Here is a 20,774-nt window from a genome sequence, read left to right on the forward strand (position 1 = left end):
TTTTATTAAAATAGAAAAGGGGAAATGTGGTGGTAATCTAATTGTATTGAAATATTATTTTGATTTGTACTGAAATATTAATTTGATTGTATGTTAATAAATAAAGTTGTCTGGGGGTCAGAGCTATTAGAGCCATAGCAAGAGTGTGGCGGTGGTGGCACACGCCTTTAATCCCATAGATATCTGTGTGTTCAGGGTCAGAGCTATTAGAGCCATAGCAAGAGTGTGGCGGTGGTGGCACACGCCTTTAATCCCATAAGATCTCTGTGTGTTCAGGGATACAGCCAGCATTGGAGACACATGCCTTTAAGACCTAGGGGGCTGTACATTCAGACAGTGACGAGGCAGTCATGTGTTTGGGTTTACAACCAATGAGAAGGCAGAACAACATACTTTAAAAATACGAACCGAGAGGAAGTAGGTCTCTTTTCGCGAAGCTGGGACAGCAGGAGGAAGGGTGAGATTTTAGCTCTGAGCTCTGACCTCTCGGCTTTCTCTTTTACATTGTTTCTGTGTTTCTTATTTAATAAGACGGTTGGTTACATCTACAGTTTCAGTACAAATGATAGGAGATGTTAGTGACAGTATCTTCCCTTGTTATTTTAGTATTTAAAATAGTTTTTTTTTCATTCACAGAGTAATATTTTAATCATAAAGTGTTTTTCTATTATTTCCTCTTGTATATGAATGTCTATTTTTAGTTTCCAATAAATAGAAATCTATCTAACACCAGAAAATCTTTTTCCTTTCTCCCTTTATCAGAATCTCAAAAATTTTAGGAGGAAGAGACTCAGTACTAATAAAAACAGAATAAGGAAGTGATTTAAAATTAATTACTATATTGGAATAGGATCTGTAAAGATAGAAATAGCAAAATAATCTCTATAATAGTAATTTAAACTGTTCAATTGAGTTGTAGAAATTTCACTCTTTTATCAAATCCAAATAATCCCAAACACTGCTATCTTATTCAAAATGTTGATATGTTGTGATACTCTATTAGTGCTGAAATGTGGTGATATTTTATTTGTATGTTAATAAATAAACTTTGCCTGAAGATCAAAGGATATAGCCAGCCATAAACAAAAGTCAGGCAGTGGCAGCAAATGCCCTTAATCCTATCACATGGCAAGCAGAGTCTCTGTGTGTTCAAGGACACAGTAGGGAACAATCAAGCGTGGTGACACACACCTTTATTCCCATTTCCAACTTTAGAGACCTGGAGATCTGTGTAGACAGGCAGTGGCATGGAAGTGAGGTAGCTGGGCTAAGAGCAAATGAGAAAGCAGAACAGCAAGGCAATTAAGACACAGGTTAGACAGGAAAAGACTCTCTTGGGAAGCTATGGTGGCATGGTGAGCTAAGGTTAGCTTGTGACTCTCATTATTTCTATGATCTCTATGGCTTTCACCCCTATATTTGGCTCTGTGTTTCTTATTTAATAAGAGTGTTTAAAAATTCGTCTACACTGATATCCCTCACATCAGAAACATAGTATGTCAACTTTAAAAGAAATTTATTTTTAGTTTGTATAGAATATACAATCATCAGTATGTTCCCTACATATCACTACTATCAAAACAAATGAGGTTTCTTGAAGTAACCTTGTACTTTGGTTTCTAGCCCATTTTCTGGTCTACCCCTTTTCCTCCACACTTGATTGAGCATGCCAAAGAAGAACTAAACTCTTTCCAGTGATAACTGAAAATGTTCACAAATCAGAATGGTATCATTCCACTCAAATACTTTAACTTGTACAGCAAAAGAGATTGATTTTCTCTAGCAACAAACAATGAAATAATCTCTCCGAAGTCTGATAATTAGTTCTAACATCAGCAAGCAGATTCAAAGGCAGAAAACCACAATTTCCCCATCAGGCTCCGATCACCCCTTCATAAGCCACACAGCAGCCATGCCCTGAACTACATAAGGGGGATAAATGAGGGCAATGCTGCTTTTGGCATTCAACTTACTTGCAGATAATCTAGCTCATCCTTCTCCACTGACACAAGACTGAAATAACATCAAAGTGTGATAAACTCTTTTCTCCAAACCAGGGGTTTCATGGTTCATTGGCCACAGGCACAATCTATCAATCCATTTACTACACAATAAAAGGTAAGAAATCCATTACAGATCTGTTATAAGCCCTGGCAGGTGGTCCATGACCAAAACAGAATATATCCTCTGGTCTGTGTTCCTTTTCTCCAGTTTGAAGTACTAGGGGGTCAGCTAACATGCATATAGTAGTCAGGATTTAGTATTAAATTCTTTTTTGGTACATAAATAAACTAATATATTTTGATGTATAAGTATAAAGAATTCAGTAAAATGTTCATTTTGGGTATGATTCTGACCTTTCATAAAAATAGCCCTGTTATTTTATTTTCACATTACATATTAGCTTTTCAGGTGATATAATAAATGAAACTAGGTTAGAATTTACAATCTGTATCCTTAAATATGGCCTTTAATCTTCTTTCCTTATTACAGTTCAGTTTAAGTAGTCAGTATATAAAAGCCTCCATTGAATTCAAGATTATTAAATTATTAAGAAGAAAGAAAGTCCTTCTAGTTTTAGACTTGATGTCATATAATCTAGTAAGAAAAAGTCCTGCAGAAACAAAGGGGAAAAATCATTGTGTATTGGCAAAATCCTTTTCTATTGTATGATTTTTTCTACTGTCTCAAATTCACTGCCATAGGGCAAACACATTTGTGATAATAAAGGACTTTAACAATATTATACTGAAGGTCAAGAATCATGAAATTTTTCTCCTCATTTTCTTTTCATCATTATAATACTCTTTTTCTCATTTAAATCTATTGTGAATGGGAAAGAGAGTTTGCCAAGAATAATAAAATCTATTTTTACTAGAAAATGTTACATTTTAAATAAAGTGTGAGCCATAGCAAACTTAAAGAATACATTTCCATGTTGGATATACATTCTCAGTATGTACATAGTGATGAAAGGAAAAATTTCATATGTAAATGATTCATAGCACAAATATTAGAATTGTATAATACATACTAAGTTTTCATCTATCTAATTCAAAAATAGCATTGTCTTGAACAAAGCATATTAGTGGAAATTCCCAATAAACAGTATCTGACAGCAGTATAACTTTCTTCAAATCACTCTGTCAACATCAAGACTGAAGAGAAGAGAAGGAGTATGAGGTCTGGATTCCTGAGTTAGAGCCAGTCCAGTGAATCATGCGCATATATTCAAGGTTAAAAAGTCAAATGAGGTAGGTTCACAGTTAAAAAGTGAAAATGTTGGTGTATGTATACAATAGTGTCCGCTTGGGCTTATTAAAAATGTGAAGAGAAAAACTCAGTATTGTCCAGCTCTTTTCATATAAAATGCTACGTGGTAAGACTTTTTTAAGTCAATACCTTTTGGAATGGGGAGTCACTGGCTGAAAAGTCTTTGTGCTTTCTATTAGGGCCAAGTTTTTGTTTTAGTTCCTTGAATGCTCCTCACAACAGCCCTTTCATTCCTAACTCAGGTTTCTCTTCAATAGCCATAGTTATCACTATTTGAGTAAGTTGTTTCATACAGAATGATGTCTTTTGTCTTTAAATTTTAGCATTTTACACTACTCCTACACTTATAATTAACTGTTTTATGCAATGAAATTGCAGCAGGTACTATGTTACTTATTGTACACATTGAATTTCCCCTATAAGCTGGCAAGACTAGATCTATCATTATTTGAATTGAGAAGTGAAATAAATGAGGTATGTCTAAGAAAGGTATAAGACCACACACCTGGTAATCAACAGAACACATAATGTATCATTAATCATTAATGACCACAGAAAATTACTTTCTCATCAACATTACTCACTTTTTCTTCATAAATTATTCAATCCATATTTTAATGTCCAAAATCCCAATAGATTGTGGATTATAAAGGGATATATTCTTACAAATTTACCTTGTTAACAGAGTGACTAATTTTGCAATAATGACAATCAAGTTTCTTAGACAGGCCAATGTTGTTAACGTCATTGAAATGTCTAGAAGGTAGATAATGCTGCTGGTTTTAAGAGCATTAGCAATAATTACAATTATAGCTATTGAGAACTGTAATGAATCCATCTCTAAGAGCCTGAAGTTTGTTTTCATTAAGAGGATGACTTTCTGTAGATCTTTTTGATTTAAAAGTGGTTAACCACAAAAACAAAAAGAGGGACTATTAAAAATTGTAATGTGAGAGCAGGCAAAAGTGGGAAAGTTCAGGCAAGCTGAGATGTATTCAAGTAATAAAAACATCACAGTGTCCACTTTTATAGGATTCAAAGTCAAGGACAACTATATTATAAACACTAAATTACCACTCCATTCCCCAACTTTCAGCTTCAACCTATCTAATAACTATAAATTAGAGATATGAATATTTATAAGACCAAGCCCCATAAAATTATGCATGTCCTTTAAATAACGCAAGAGTAGGAATTGATAATGATATGCTTAGAATAGCATGTGATACATAGTCACTCATTAGATAGTGAAGAAATAAATAAATAAGCTCATGAAACTTAAGTACATGAAGATATATTCCAGATGACGGATTTAAAAACCATCAGACTATATGCCCACTAACCAAGTGAGCATCATTTTTCTGATATATTACCATTTCAGCTCACAGATTTATAAAATAAAGGACTACATGGACTGTGTCACAAATATACTTGTGGTGATATTTTATTTGTGCTGAAATGGGATGATAGTTTATTTGTGCATTAATAAATAAAGCTTGCCTAGAGATCAGGGGGAAAAGGCCAGCCATTTTAACTAAACTAAGAGATCAGGCAGAACACACCCTTAATGCCTTAATGTGGTGATATTTTAATTATAGTGAAATGTGATTTTATTTGTATGTTAATAAATAAAGTTTGCCTGGAGATCAGAGATTATTAGTGAGCCAGAAATAGAAGTCAGGTGCTGTGGGATATTCTGTATGGCAAATATGTTAATAAATAAAACACTGATTGGCCAGTAGCCAGACAGAAAGTATAGGTGGGACCATCAGAGAGGAGAATTAAGGGAACAAGAAGGGAAGGAGGAGACTGCCTGCAGCCACTTCCAGGACAAGGAAGATGTAAGGTACCAGTAAGCCACGAGCCACGTGGCAAAGTATAGATTAATAAAAATGGGCTGAATATAAGAGTAAGAGCTAGACAATGATAGGCCTAAGCTAATGGCCAAGCAGTTTAAATAATATAAGCATCTGTATGTTTATTTTATAAGTGGGCTAAGGGACTGGCGAGGCTTGCTGGACCATGAGAGAAAACTCCAGCTACAGTCAGGTGGTGGTACATGGCAGGAGAGTCTGTGTGGTCACAGACACAGACAAGTGTGGTGACCTTTGAGTCTTTATTCCCAGCTCCAACCATAGAGACCAGGAGGTCTGTATAGACAGGCAGTGACAAGGAAGTCATGTGGCTGGGCTTAGAGCCAATGGGAAGGCAGAACAGGAAAGTAATAAAACACAAGAGACAAAGGAAGAAGGTCTCTCTCTCAGGGGAAGGACGGCAGCGAGTGGTAAGATAAGGTGGTCTTGGCTCTTAGCTACTGCTTTTTTCTCTTGGGCTTTTAAATCTGTATTTGGCACTGTGTTTCTTACTTAATAAGACCATTTAGAATTTAGTCTATAACTTAGCAGGCAGGATCTCTATGTGTTCAAGGCCACATTAGGGAACAGAGCCAAGCATGGTGATACACACCTTTAATTCCAATACCAACCATAGAGACCTGGAGGTCTGTAAAGACAGACAGAGAGTGACAGAGCTGTGTAGGAAGAGGAAGTGAGGTAGCTGGGCTAAAAGACAATGAGAGGGCAGAAAAACAAGGCATATAAGCCTGGGTAGATAGGAAGTCCTTCTCTTTGGAAGCTGTGGAGTTGGTGAGGTGAGGTTGGCTGATGGCTTTCTGTATTTCCCTGATTTCTCTAAGGCTTTAACCCAAATTTCTGGCTCTGTGTTTTTTATTTAATAAGACCATTTAGAAATTTGGCTACATATGCTTTATCAGGGAATATTATGATCACATCAAATATCCTTTAGAATAACCTGATCTCTGCTGTTACCTCTATCTCAGTGAGCTATTTATCATCATTTCTACTATATATTATAGAGTCTTTTATGGGCACCATAAATACCAGTAAGCATGGTAACAACTCTAGTGAAAAATTTTTATTCTTTAGTTAAAAAAAAATTATAGCAGGGTATAGAGTGAATGATCACTACTAACACTATCTAAAAATCACCATACTGTGATAGAAAATTGACTGGAGCATAATCCATATTTTAGCAAGGAGTGGAATAGCTAAGGTTTTGTTTTATGCAATTTTCTATATTTTACTTTCTACATTTGTAGTAATGACTACTAATGACTGACATTACATGGAAAATGTACCTGAAAAAAAACAACCAACAATTTATTCAATTCTTTCATTGACATGAACTAAAGAATGTTATTGACATGTTTACTCCTTGCATAGATATTTAACAATAATATGATTAGAGGTCAATATAAAATGAACCCAATTTCTGGTAATTTAGATACAGTTAGTAGTGTACTTTAGAAAATGTTCTGGTTTAAGAATTTAACTATGCATTTACTTTCATGGTATTTATTTTGTGATTTCATTGGAAAGTAATTTCGGCACTATTATAAAAGTACTTTTATTCTAAGCTTGATTTTAAACCTATTTTTTTCCTGGATAAAGTAAATCAGATTTTTCTAGGAAGATATACTTTACTGAAATTCACTTTGTAGGGCAATTTATTAATTGTGTCTGTCAAATGTTTCAGTCTTAGTGTATTACTTTATACTATCATGACAGTAAAGAATTAAAACAGTAATGTAAGAGTAATATAAGTAACTATAAATAAAAATATGAAACAAAATTTAGTTTTATGGCATGCAATCATATTTATTATGACTAATAGGAAAATACAATGTGTATAAAATTGCCTAAATAATAAATAGTAGATATAAAACTATATGTATGTTTTCCTATATTATACAATAGTAACTGTTTTACAGTAGAGACACACTATTATGAAACACAGAATCCAGTTTTCAACAAAGAAGCATTTTCTGACTTATTTCAAAGAAATTAGATCCTTTTCCTTAACATTAAAATAATAGTTGGGTTAAATGAGAATACTTGTATTTCCTTTGTTTCTAGTATATTATATATACAAGAAAGTCAATGGAGTTTTACCAAATGCCTAAAAAGTGGTATTTATTTTGGGATCAGTTATCTCACAATAGAGAACTATATTTGTAGTGGTTTGAAAGAAAATGGCCCCAAAGGGGAGCGTCACTATTGGGAGGTATGGCCTTATTGGAGGAAGTGTGTCACTGTGGGGGTGGACTTTGAGGTCTCTTTTGCTAAAGCTTCCCTCAGTGTGACTGTTAGTCTACTTCCTGTTGCCTGCAAGCCAACATGCAGCTCCAGCAGGATGTCTGCCTGCACACTGCCATGCTCCTCTTTGTGATGATAGTGAACTGAACCTCTGAAAGTATAAACAAGCAACCTAAATTAAATGTTTCCTTTATCAAAGTTACTGTGGTCATGGTGCCTACTCACTGTAATGAAAACAGTAACTAAGACAATATTGGTCTTAAAAGTCATAGAGTCTTTCCAGAAGCTGGCATCAGGAATCTGGAAGATGTGTAACTTAGCTTCACAAAGCTTCTTTCAACTGATTGATCTGGAACCTACAACGTTCTATATTTTCACCTTTTCATTTAAAGTAAAGTAAGATAGAATGTGATTTAAACATAATATAGGATCATAATGTGGTGTAAAATAATAGTATATTATTGTTAAAGAAAACAAATGTAAAGTTGTATCTTAGACAAAAGTTAGTGCAACCCCCAGATGATGCTTATTTGACAGTCCATAATTTAAACTAATGGTGATATTTGCCTTAAAACAATGCTTGCCTATACTCCATTAAAGATAAATTACCCAGAGCAAAATAAGCTAACAAATTTTTACAATGAATTTATTGTAGCATCTACCAATTTGTCACAGCAACAGCAAATGGTTCTCAATTTACAGCAGTTCAACTTGTAATTTTTCTTATTTATTTATTAAATATTGTAGTTTAATGTGTAAAAAAATGTTGAGAACATTTGCATTATCTTTCACTGGGTAAAATCACCTGATATAAAACCTATTTTACAACAATCTGTTGACTACATCATGTACTGTTGAGTATTATATTGCAAGTGAAAACCAAAATGGTTGTGTGAGTACTATTTTACAAGACAGTTATAGCTGATATTCCCAGGACTTGGTCATTAACTCAAATTTTCTCAGTTCTGCATAAGACTACCAGCATCCCCAATCAACAGGAAGCAATCTAGAAAACTATGCCCAAATTCTCAAAATATTATTTTATGAATGTTTGTTTTCATTTAAGGGGGTTGGTTATAAATTGTTAATGGTCATAGTCAATCTCTTTCTAAAGAAGAAAGGGGGATATGATGTGAGGTGACAGAAATTTTTAGGAACAGATGATGATTATGATAATGGTTCCAATAAATTACAAGGAATTTTATAATAAATTGCTTATCTGACAAATTTTGTGATATAAATGTTTTATGAATGATTTTAAATAATAAAGCAAAACTATTGGACTATATATTTTAAATAGATAAATTTTATGACAGGGTTAATCATATATCAATGAACAATATTAAAAAAACAACAAAAAAGACTGTAAGAGTTGTCACTGAGCTACTGCAGGCCTGGTTGATAAATAAACAAAATGGAAGCATATTCATACATGGATATTCATTTGACACATCACAGATTTGTAACAATTATACAGTAGAGAAATATTTCCTTTGAATAAATAAATGCTACTGGATCAAAAGTATTTGGATTGCAATATAAATTTTTGTGTTCAATTTGTTTTTCATATATGTATTAAATTGATAAACATTTTGTATTTTACAGCAATGTTAATGTTTGTCCTGGGTAGAAAGACAAAGACTTGCAAGTAAGGTAACTGGAAATTAAATATACTTTTGAGAATATTACCATGCATTGATTATCACTTAAGTCTATATTTTTGGTCTAAAACAGTAATTCTGCATCAAAGTACTTGCTGAGCTTGAACACCTCTGCTGTTGATATCTGTATGCTGTGAAATGTTGCTCTGATTGATTAATAAATAAAGTGCTGATTGGCCAGTAGCCAGGCAGGAAGTATAGGCAGTATAAGCAGAGAAGAGTATTCTGGAAACAGGAAGGGTGAGTCAGGAGATGCTGCCAGGCACAGCCATGATAAGCAAGATGTAAAGTACTGGTAAGCCACAACCCACGTGGCAACTTACAGATTAATAGAAATGGGTTAATTTAAGATATAAGGACTAGATAGCAAGAAGCCTGCATAAGACTACCAGCATCCCCAATCAACAGGAAGCAATCTAGAAACAAACAGTTTAAATAATATAACCATCTGTGTGTTTATTTGGGTCTGGATGACTGTGAGCCCGGGCAGGACTAGAAAAAACTCCAGCTACACACCTCACTTCAATTAAATTGCTTTATCAATGATTCAACATATGGAACAATTTTTCAAAAAAGTATTGGTGCACACTTCGACATTGATCATTAATGCAAAGTCATCCACTATCACAAATTGCTTTCCTTTTATAGCAAACAATACAGCCAAATCAGATAGACAAGTTACAAACCAAAATAATAATCCACAATTCTGCTTCCTTACAAGAATACACTCAAGGAACAAAGTAAACACAAACACTTGCAATACTTAACACATGTGGCAGAGAAGATGGTTGATGTCTTACCTTTATCCACTGGAGATTTGTCTGCTTGAGCTTATTTTCAAGTTTATCTTGCTCTTCTGGTCTTATGGGAGCACTTAAAAGTACAACTTTTCCTGTTTCATTTAATTGTTTTAGAATTCCTTGGCGCAGGGGCAACTCTTCTGCCAGTAACTGGAACAGACAAATACATCAACATTTAAAATGAATTACAGTGCAACTCCAACTACTTCTATGTCACCTTTATTGATTACTCTATCAAAGTGAAACATCTTGACTGAAGGTCCACCGGCATGTGAAATAGCAAATACTTCCACAGAGCACAGAGCTAATGGGCACATCTAATTCTAATTAGATAAACCTCCCTACATATACCTACATCATTTTATTCATTTGAGAGTGTTTTAAAATGCAAAGTGTTAGATGAGATGTTGAGCAGTAAGCAGTCATTCCAAAAACGTATGCTTTATCAGAAACAGAACAATGTGAGTAACTCCATCAAACACTAAGGTATTTTAGCATGTCATAACATACAACATTACACCTATGAGTAGATACCAAGTTGTCATATACATGCTGTCAAATATTGTGCTGATCTCCTTACATATATTATCTCAGTTCCTCTCTATATATGAAAATAAAAATAATATGAAGTATAACTAATAATAATAGCTATCTGAAGCATTATTATTGTCACTTTGTATAGAAGAAAACTGAGACAGGAGATTTAAATATAAGTTGCAAGGACACAAGACTAATAAGTAATAGAGTAGTAATTCAACTCACCCTGGAATTTAAATTTATAATCTTCCATTTAGCATCATATTGTTATTCCCTTTTCCCCTAGGTCCAAAAACCTACCATGATAGTTATAACTACATTTTATTTAGAAATAGACATCCAATAGAGTAGCTACTAAAATGCAACACAGTATAAAACTTCCTCAGTTGTTCATTCAAGTCATTTTTCAAAAGGCACATATAGTTAATGGTTACAGAAACAGATAATGAAGACTTTATCTGTCTTTATACAAAGTTCTTTTGGACAATATTATATAGGTTGTCCAAGGAGAACAAAAAAATCAATGCACATTTATTCATAAATGAATGTTGCCAAATATGTCCATAAAATGAACTATCAATTATATTTCTATTTATGACACTCAGTATTGTAGGATATTTTATTTGTACTAAAATGTGATTTGTATGTTAATAAATAAAGTTGCCTGGGGGTCAGAGATCTTAGAGCCATATCAAAAGCTGGGCGGTGGTGGTGCACACCTTTAATCACAGCACTTGGTAGGCAGAGCTAGGTAGATCTCTGTGTGTTCAAGGATACAGTCAGCATTGAAGACACACGCCTTTAATCTCAATACCAACCATAGAAGACCTGGAGGTCTGTACAGACAGGCAGTGACAATGCAGTCATGTGGTTGGGTTTACAACCAATGAGAAGGCAGAACAGAAAGTCTATATAAAGACAAAAACACAGGAAGTAGGACTCTTGGCTAAAGAGGCTACTGCAGCAGACGGGTAAGGCTCTTAGCTCTGATCTCTTAGCTTTTTTCTTTGCATTGGTTTTGTGTTTTTTATTTAATAAGACGATTGATTACATCTACACAATATATTCAGGAAAGATTGCTTTCCAAGAATGGACTGGGCTTGTTTTTTTTTTTCCAAGAGTGCAATGGTATACAAATGTCTCACAAACTTTCAGTACTGAAATGTCAAATAAATAGTATAATATCTGATATTCAATGTATCGCCAATATTTGTTTACTGAATAATGAAACTGTTTTACTTTGTACTCTATCCATGATAGGATGTAATTTTTTTTCATTCAAAGAAATAGGATCCATTTGAAATATAATATACTTGAATAAATAAACTGAATCATTGTTAAATCTATTTCCATTTGACTGTATAACCATCTACAATGTCAAGTATAACAACCTGTTACAAGAATTCATATGAAGATTAAATAAAATTAGAGTTGTAATAAAATCTAATATTTGACACTGATAAAATATTAATTTTCATTCCTCTTTCCTTTATGAATTAAAATAATGTAGTTCCCAAACTAAAGTTCCTTTTCTAAAACTAATACCAGAAAAATTAAATTGTCTGTACAATTAGGTTACATCAATGAGCCAGGTGTGGTAATATCAGATATCATAAAAATTCTCTTGAACACACTGTGTGTCTATTTAACCAGTATGTAAAATGAACCAGTGTGATGATTTTGGTATTCACATAAAATATACTAAAGCTAAACCCTACTTTAGGTTAATGTAAAACCTTTAGCTATTAGCTGAAATAATGTTAATTTGAAAACGAATATCTTCACTAAGAGATGTTTTGCTTCTTTATTGAGGCTCGCAGTCCTCAGTAATGAAGCTTAAAGCAGATTGCAAAGTTGTTCCCATTTAGATATAGATATTTTGATTTCAGGCTTTGCTCTTCAATTCTCAAAATCATTGGAATTGTATAATCCTAAAACAAGTCTAAAATTAATTTTAAGAATTTTAAGTTAGTTTTCAAAATAACCACCATACACTATGCATATATAAAGAAAATGTGTTTCTAAATGCACACACATGTATGTATGTATGTATGTATGTATGTATGTATGCATGCATGTATGTAGATTGACATTCATTTAGTAAAGAGAAATTAAGGCTGGGAGAAAACACATTGATAAGTACTACAGATAACATAATGGACATCAAATCAATGATTCAACACATTAAAATAGATTTGTATGTGCTTTATACAAATAGGCCCTGGGTATGTTTTTATACAAAATTACCTTCACTTGTTCAAGCTTTTCTTTTAGCTGCTGTTCATTTCCAAGTGGAGTATTAGTGATGTTATCTGCTTCTTCCAACCACAAAACAAATTCATTTAAATCTCTTTGAAATTCTGACAAGACATTCTTTTGTTCTTCACTCCTGTGGAGAGAATAATAAAATTATTGTAAATGGCATACCTGTCAAGGTTTAAAAAACAAACAAACTGATCCCTCGCTTCTGTGATTGGTATGTAAAATGAATAAAAACTTTGTTAATAAAAAGATAAACAAAGATATAAAATAAAGTATTTATAATTGATAATAAAAAAACCAAAAACATAGTAATCATGTTAGAAACAAGCAATATTATGAGTTATCTTTAAGAGTTACATTCACTTTGAACAAAGTCATTTTAATATTCAAATATAACAAAAATTGCTCAAGATAGTAATGTTTTAAAAATTCCAATATCCTATGTTATTACATTTGTGAAGCCACTACCTAGGCTGTGGCAACACTCAACATTAGACAATTCTTGCTTGTGAGCGGCTGTCATAATATATTGTAAGGTATTTAGCAGCATCTGTGGCCATGGTGTATGAGATTCCCATCTATGACAAGCAAGAATGTCTTGAGGCCTAATATTTCTTCCTGGCCAGAGGTGTGCAAATTTTTCTCTTTGGAAAAACTACTGCAGTAGTACAAATACATAACATGAAGCTGCGGGTTTCACAAAAGGCCTAATTGAAGAATATTTTATGGCAGATTAAATAATGAAAGTACAAGCAAGGGTATAAAAGAAAAACACTATGCAAATGTTTCCAAACTATGACACAGTCTTTTCTGAAAAGAGACAAAAATAACAGAAATGACTTATAATTTATTATATCCTAGTGGATGTATTTAATTATAAAAATGCATATGTTATATACTTTTTACTTAACCATAAATTCACTTTTAGATATTGGATTGAAGGACTTATGGGTAGGCAGAATGGTTCATATTTAAAATGACTTACATTTGCTTTTGTCATCTTTTGAGAGATTTCATGGACGCCTTTTGAAGTATAATATACATATAAAAATGTACATATATAAATATATAGCTCTATGAAAATGTAAAATTTAGACTTACCATATATAGAAAGAAATAGATTGTTATAAAACATACCCTGCTTCCTTCTCATTATCACTAACTTCAAATGTATCCAGTAATCTGTCACCTTGATCATTTTGTAATGTAAGCATTATGCAAAGGTAATAATACCATATATCATTTTTTATGTCTTGCATTTTAAACTAAAATTTCTGTTTATAATTCTACATATGTTTTGTTGTTTCTTCATTCTCTTGTATATATAGTAATCAATATTATTCAAGATGAGTGTTGATGCCAATTTGGGTTTCTTTACTTTAAACATTTACTTAATAATTGACGTTTTGCATCAAGCTAATGAATGTTTATTGATAATTTACTGCATTTGAGGAAATGTATTGCCAGAAATCATTATATAATGACTTATTTTGAGGATATCCCATCATATGAGAAGTAGTATCAAAGTTTTTCAGTAGTCTGCGCTTTTTTTGTTTGTTTGTTTGTTTGTTTGTTTGTTTTGTTTTTCGAGACAGGGTTTCTCTGTGTAGCTTTGCGCCTTTCCTGGATCTCGCTCTGTAGACTAGGCTGGTCTCAAACTCACAAAGATCCGCCTGGCTCTGCCCTCTGAGTGCTGAGATTAAAGGCGTGTGCCACCACCACCCGGCTGTAGTCTCTGTTTTTGCAGTTATGTTTGCTGGGAATTTTAAACTGTGTGTGTTTTTTTTCCAATTTAGTTATTGAGTAATATTTATCTATAAAATATTCTTATCCTTCCTCTTCTTAACCCTCAAACTTTTATGTATTTCACTTTTTTCTTATCCACTATTAAAAGAAAAATACTCAAAAGGTTTTTATTGTAAATTCTATGTAGATATTTAATTCTTACAGAATTCTTTCCTTGATTTTTTTGTACAAGTATTCAATTGAATTAGAAATTATCTTTTGGATTCTGGAAGAGTATTTTGTAACTTTAGACATGAAGAAATATGAACATTCATCTAAATTCTTAACATTTTCTCTTTTATTTTCCAAAGTCTAGACTGAGAGGCTCTTACGGCAAATTTGGCTCATGGTTTGATTTTATGTGGTTTCTGAACAAATACTTTTTTTTTTCGCACTTCTTGATAACCATTGGGCTCTTTGCTGTTTTTTTCAAATATACTAGGCAGACTTACTCATTTCTCTGTCTTGGAAGTCTTTTTCTTCAATTTCAAATATGACTGCCTGTCACCTCATCTAGGTTTTTCATGCAAATTCTATTTAAAACTGTACTCCCCTCAATGTTTCTATACTTCCTCTCTGTTTGGGGGTTTCTATTTAGACTCTAAAATTAGTATGTTCCATCATTGGTTTTCCTTGTTGATCCCTCTGTCTCTCACACCCTTAGTGAAGGCTTCGGTGTGATTATTTGCTACTATAATTGTGTTTTCTGACAATGTCTGCGATAGAACAGGTGCATAATAATAAATACATGATGAGTGAATTAATTAGTGAGCTTACCATTCTTTTCAATTTTGTTTGCCTTTCTGTTCTAAAAGAATCTTTCCATTTTTTTAAAAAAAAATATGGGTTTTGAAATGTGGTATTTGTTCCCCATTGTGTACTATAGTGTTTCATTTAAAGACACTTTCAACAAGAGGGTATTTGGTACCATCATTCTGGATATGAACAAAAGGGTGGTGGGGAGGTGTGGGAAAGCTGCCAGCTAATATGACACCATATAAAGGGTTGAAAACCCAAGACAACTTTGTTTCTCTGTCATACCTTTGTCATATGCCTCCCTTTTGTATATATGAGTGAAACATAAGTTAAATGACTGAAGTATTATTAGAATATTCTCCAATTTTGAGTCTGGCTGTTCTGCATCAGTTTTTCTTTCTTTCAAGGCATGGGGGTAGGGAAGTGGAAATTTCTTGCAGTAGAATTACTGCTACTGTTACTTTGATAAACCTTATAGGGAAATAGATTATCTCAACTCCTGGAAGTTTGTTTTAGAATGTGGAACAACATTGTTTACTTTCAGAATCTGGTCTTAGATGAGAAGCTTCAAGTACAGAATAAAATTTCAAAAGCCTGTAGTAACTCTCAGAAGATATAATTGTGTGGTTAAATTCTTTTTTTCTTTTTTGGTAAATTACAAACATTTTATTCTCATAAAGCAAGAAACTATTCTACAAGCAATCTTCCTCCATTTCTACACTCCAAAATACTACTCAAATACAGGCAAAAAAATTAATTTTAATTCTCACAATATAGAATTAATATGATGTTTTCATAACATAGATAAAGGGGTTTACTGTGTGACTGACTGTTTCACACTGAAGCTTGTATGTTTACACTCTTAAAAGTACTTAACCAGCTGGGAGTGGTGGCACAGGTCTTTAATCCCAGCATTCTGGAGACACAGGCAGGCAGATCTCTATGAGTTTTAAGCCATCCTGGTCTACAAATTGAGTTCCAGGATAGCTAGGGCTGTTACACATAGACGTTGTGTCCTGAAAAACCAAAAAAATAAGTACTCAGCCAAGAAAATATATGTGCTTAATCATTATAATTAGGATTTATATAGTTAATTATGACAAAGCCCTATAAATATTATTTACAAATTTTCTTCATTTAATATTCTACTGTGAGTAGGGCTGGGTTTAGTTAAGTCATAGAGTACTTCACTTACACATGTAGGACCTTGAGTCCAATCTTCAGATGTACAAACACAAAAATTAAGCTTAGTTGACTTAGGTTATTAATTACTCTGAAAAATATTTTTTAAGACTCAGAGTAATAGTTCCTAGAGTTCTTTACATACTTAAGTTCTGCCGTCTGTCAGAAGTGGGATTGGAAAAGTTTTTTTTCTCATATTCTACGTTTCCATTTTGTCCTATTGACAGTGTCCTTTGCCTTACAGAAAAAAGTTTTTCAGTTTCATGAGGTCCCATTTATTAATTGTCGATCTTAGTATCTGTGTTGCTGGTGTTCTGTTTGGGAAGCTGTCTCCTGTGCCAGTGCACTCAAGGCTACTTCCCATTTTCTCTTCTATCAGGTTCAGTGTAACTGGATTTATGTTGAGGTCGTTGATCCACTTTGGACATGAGTTTTATACAGGGTGATAGATATGGATCTATTTAAATTCTTTTATATGCCAACATCCAGTTAGATTAGCACTGTTTGTTGAAGATGATTTCATTTTTTGTTGCATATTTTGGGCTTCTTTATCAAAAATCAGGTGTCCCTAAGTGTGTGGATTTTCATCTGGGTCTTTGATTTGATTCCATTGATCTACTTGTCTGTTTTTATGACAATACCACTTTGTTTTTATTACTAGATAGCTCTCTAGTAGACCTTGAAATCAAGGATGGTGATTCCTCCAGAATGTCTTTTTTATTCTACAGGATTGTGCTGTGGGATAACCCCTCTGTATGATGTAAATATGTTTTATTATGACTGGTTAATAAAGAAGATGTTTTGGACTATAACAAGGCAGTATAGGTGGGATATCCAAGCAGAGATATATGTAGAAGGGCAGAGTCGGGAGCAGATGCCAGCCAGATGCTGGAGGACAAATATGTATTAGACCAAAGGTAAGGCCACAAGACAAGTGTCAAAACATAGATTAATAGAAATGGGTTAACTTAACGTTGTAAGACCTACTCAGTAATAAGGCTTAGCAATACGCCAAACAATTTGCAATTAATATTAAGCCTCTGAGTGATTATTTTCAAAGTGACTGTGGGACTGGGCAGGACAGAAAAGCCTCCATTTACAGGATTGTTTTAGCTATCGTCGTTTTTTATTTTTCCATATGAAGTTGACCATTGCTCTTTAAATGTCTGTAAATAATTCTATTGGAACTTTTATGGGGGTTGAACGGAATCTGTAAGATGGCCATTTTAAGACTTCTAGCAATAGTGGATATGTAGCCTGAACTAGTCGTCTCCTGTGACCAGGCAAGGCTTTCAGTGGAGGGAAGGGGACACAAAACCAGCCATACAACTTTTAGCCTGCAGTCTGTCCTGCCTACAGGATGTTCTGGATGAGGTTCAGTGGTTGTGGGAGTGGCCAACCAATGATTAGTCCAGCCTCAGACCCATACTAAAAAAAAATTGAGCCTACCCTTGACACTACTCAGAGTTCTAGGACCCAGAGGCTGTATGACTCAGACACCTAGGATAGAACCACACACTATCAGAGAAAAAAAAATGTCAACATAATGATGCCTGTTGATATTCTGCTATACTCAGAGATTGGTGACTACCTCAAATTGTCATCAGGCAGACTTCATCCAGTAACTGGAAACAGATGCAGAGATCCACAGCCAATCATTAGGCTGAGATCAGGGGATCCTGTTGAAGAGGGGGAGGAAGGATTGTATGAGCTAGCAGGGTCAAGGACATCACAAGGAAGTCCACAGAAACAACTAACCTGTAGTCATAGGAGCTCACAGAATCTGAAATGACAACCTGGGAGCCTGCATGGGATCTACCAAGGCTCTCAACTTGTGACAGATGTGTAGCTTGGTCTACTTGTGGAACTCCTAAGGGTGGGAGCAGGGATTGTCCCTAAAGGTTTGGCTGGATTTGGGAACCTATTCCTCATGCTGGGTTGCCTTGTCCAGACTTAATACAAGGGAAGGAACTTAGTCCTACCTCAACTTGATATACCATGTTTTGTTGATACCCATACGAGGTCTGCACCTTTCTGAACAGAAACAGAGGAGGAGTGGATTGAGTGGTGACAGGGAGATGTGGGAAGGAATGGAAGGGGAGAAGGGAGGGAAAACTGCAGTCCTGATGTAAAATAAATAAATACATTTAATTAATAAAAAATCACAGTAATAAGCTGTAATGGATTGTGCCATGTTTCACCATTCCTTTGTTATTAGATATTTAGTTACAATTTTTCATTGTAACAAGCAAATTTATAACATATTTGTTTGTTCATTTTGGCACATGTATCTAATAAATTCTTTAGAATAAGAAAAAATTAAAAATAAAAATCATGAATTTCAATATTCCTAGTTAATTATTATGGCATTACTGCCATTAAAGACATTCATTAACTATCACCAAGAATTAGAAAATGCAAGCCAGGCAGTGGTGGTGCATGCCTTTAATCCCAGCATTTAGGAGGCAGAGGCAGGTGGATCTCATTGAGTTCAAGGCCAGCCTGGTCTATAAAGTGGGATCCAGGACAGCCAGGACTGTTACACAGAGAAACCCTGTCTCGGGGAAAAAAAAGAAAAAGAAAGAAAGAAAGAAAAGGATTAGAAAATGTCAGCTTTCCCATATTTTCATTAGTTTTAAATATTTCTCTTTATATTTTATAATAAATAGAAAAATGTTCATGGATATTCTTTAGCTTCTATTAGTAAAAGTGCTAACATGTTATTCATATAAAATTTACCAAAGTTTCTTTTTATTTATTTATTTATTTATTTATTTTGTTTTTCAAGACAGAGTTTCTCTGTGTAGCTTTGTGCCTTTCCTGAATCTCGCTCTGTAGCCCAGGCTGGCCTCGAACTCACAGAGAACCGCCTGCCTCTGTCTCCCCAGTGCTGGGATTAAAGGCGTGTGCCACCGTGGCCCGGCTCCAAAGTTTCTGTTATCTACTTTATACTGTGCATTTCTCATTTTTCTGTTTGTTTATATAAGTTTTTCACATGTACATAAATATATTTATGGAGAACACATTTCTGGTTCTCTTTCATCTTTTAGACTGTTTTTGTTCTGCTTTGATTTGTTTCTGAACACACAAAACCCATAGATTATTTCTTTATTCTTTTCTTCACTGTTAGGTATATTTAAAGTGGTTATATTCTATAATTATTTGCATGTTGATTTTATTCCAGATACGTTTGTTTTCACCAAAAATGTAAGTGTTAATCCATTTTAAATGCATTTAGAATTAATTCTTACCATGAAGTGTTTCTAGGAATTGATATTATTTCTTCTGCAAAAAAAATCAGTTCAATTGATTTATGAAGCATTCTTTTATAATATCTGTACTATTAAATGTTTCTTATTCAATAATAATTTACCTTGGATCTTGTAAAAAAAAATCATGGAATATTTAAAATACATTTATCCAAGCTGGACGGTGGTAGCACACGCCTTTATTCCAAGCACTCGGGAGGCAGAAGCAGGCAGATCTCTGTGAATTTGAGGCCAGCCTGGGCTACAGAGTGAGTTCCAGGAAAGGCTCAAAGCTACACAGAGAAACCCTGTCTTGAAAAACCAAAAAAAAAAAAAAAATACATTCATCTTTTGGTGGGTTAGCCTCCTCTGCCACCTTAGCTATTTTAACCTAAATAATAGCTTACTTGGCTAAGTTATAAAAAAAATCTACGTGAAGATTAGTGTAGTTGTACTAAATCAGTAAATTATTTTTTGAGAATTACTATCTTCCAAATGTAATTTGAAATTTCAAATTTAATTCTGCTGTATTTTCTGATTGTAGTTTTTTTGGGCACTGAGAATATTTAAGGTCCATTCATGCATTAAATATAATTAAATTCAGTTTATAATTAATCGTCAGTGTTAGGTTGAAAGGCAATAACTTGCAGATCATTTTATAGACCTTAACTGTACACTAATTTATAAAACATTTTAAAAACCTCTGGATAGAAGAAATCATTAAGAACTAGAAGCCCTGGTTAAGAGCTTTGCTACCATCTCTTTATACAACAAAGAAAACTTTCTCTGAAGATTTAATTTTTAAAAAGTATAACATTTTAAAATATGAAAATATTTAGTAGTCATTTATTGTCTTGTATTTTCCATACAATTCAAATACTATATAGAAACCTGGTACAAAAATTACACAGGGACCTTGTAATCTGCTTTTCCAAGCGAACATGTTTTCTGAAATTTCAAGAGCCTCAACTTAAACTTTGAAAAGCTGCAATTTGAATTTATGTATTCAGATGATTACAGAAAGCAACAGAACACAGCATTTCCAGGCTTGTCTCTTGACAGAACAGTTTAATTTTGTTTTATGTTGGCATTCATCAGATGAAGTATTATTTTTTTTGGTTATCTACTTGCTTAATGCTTATGTTAGGATTTATT

The 20,774-nt window shown here is 33.6% G+C and overlaps 1 protein-coding gene across 11 annotated transcripts in view; it reads right to left on the minus strand.

Moving 5' to 3' along the window:
* Positions 1-20,774, minus strand: part of Dmd (dystrophin) — a 2,251,111-nt gene that overhangs the window by 794,566 nt on the left and 1,435,771 nt on the right. For all 11 annotated transcript variants that reach the window (XM_076562037.1, XM_076562042.1, XM_076562041.1 and 8 more), the window contains 2 exons: positions 12,634-12,775; positions 9,850-9,999 (listed from right to left, as the gene is read on the minus strand). In XM_076562037.1, the coding sequence (XP_076418152.1) occupies positions 9,850-9,999; positions 12,634-12,775 (292 nt within the window). The remainder of the gene's footprint in view (positions 1-9,849; positions 10,000-12,633; positions 12,776-20,774) is intronic.

Source organism: Peromyscus maniculatus, chromosome X (assembly GCF_049852395.1).
Source record: "Peromyscus maniculatus bairdii isolate BWxNUB_F1_BW_parent chromosome X, HU_Pman_BW_mat_3.1, whole genome shotgun sequence".
NCBI classification, from domain to species: Eukaryota; Metazoa; Chordata; class Mammalia; order Rodentia; family Cricetidae; genus Peromyscus; species Peromyscus maniculatus.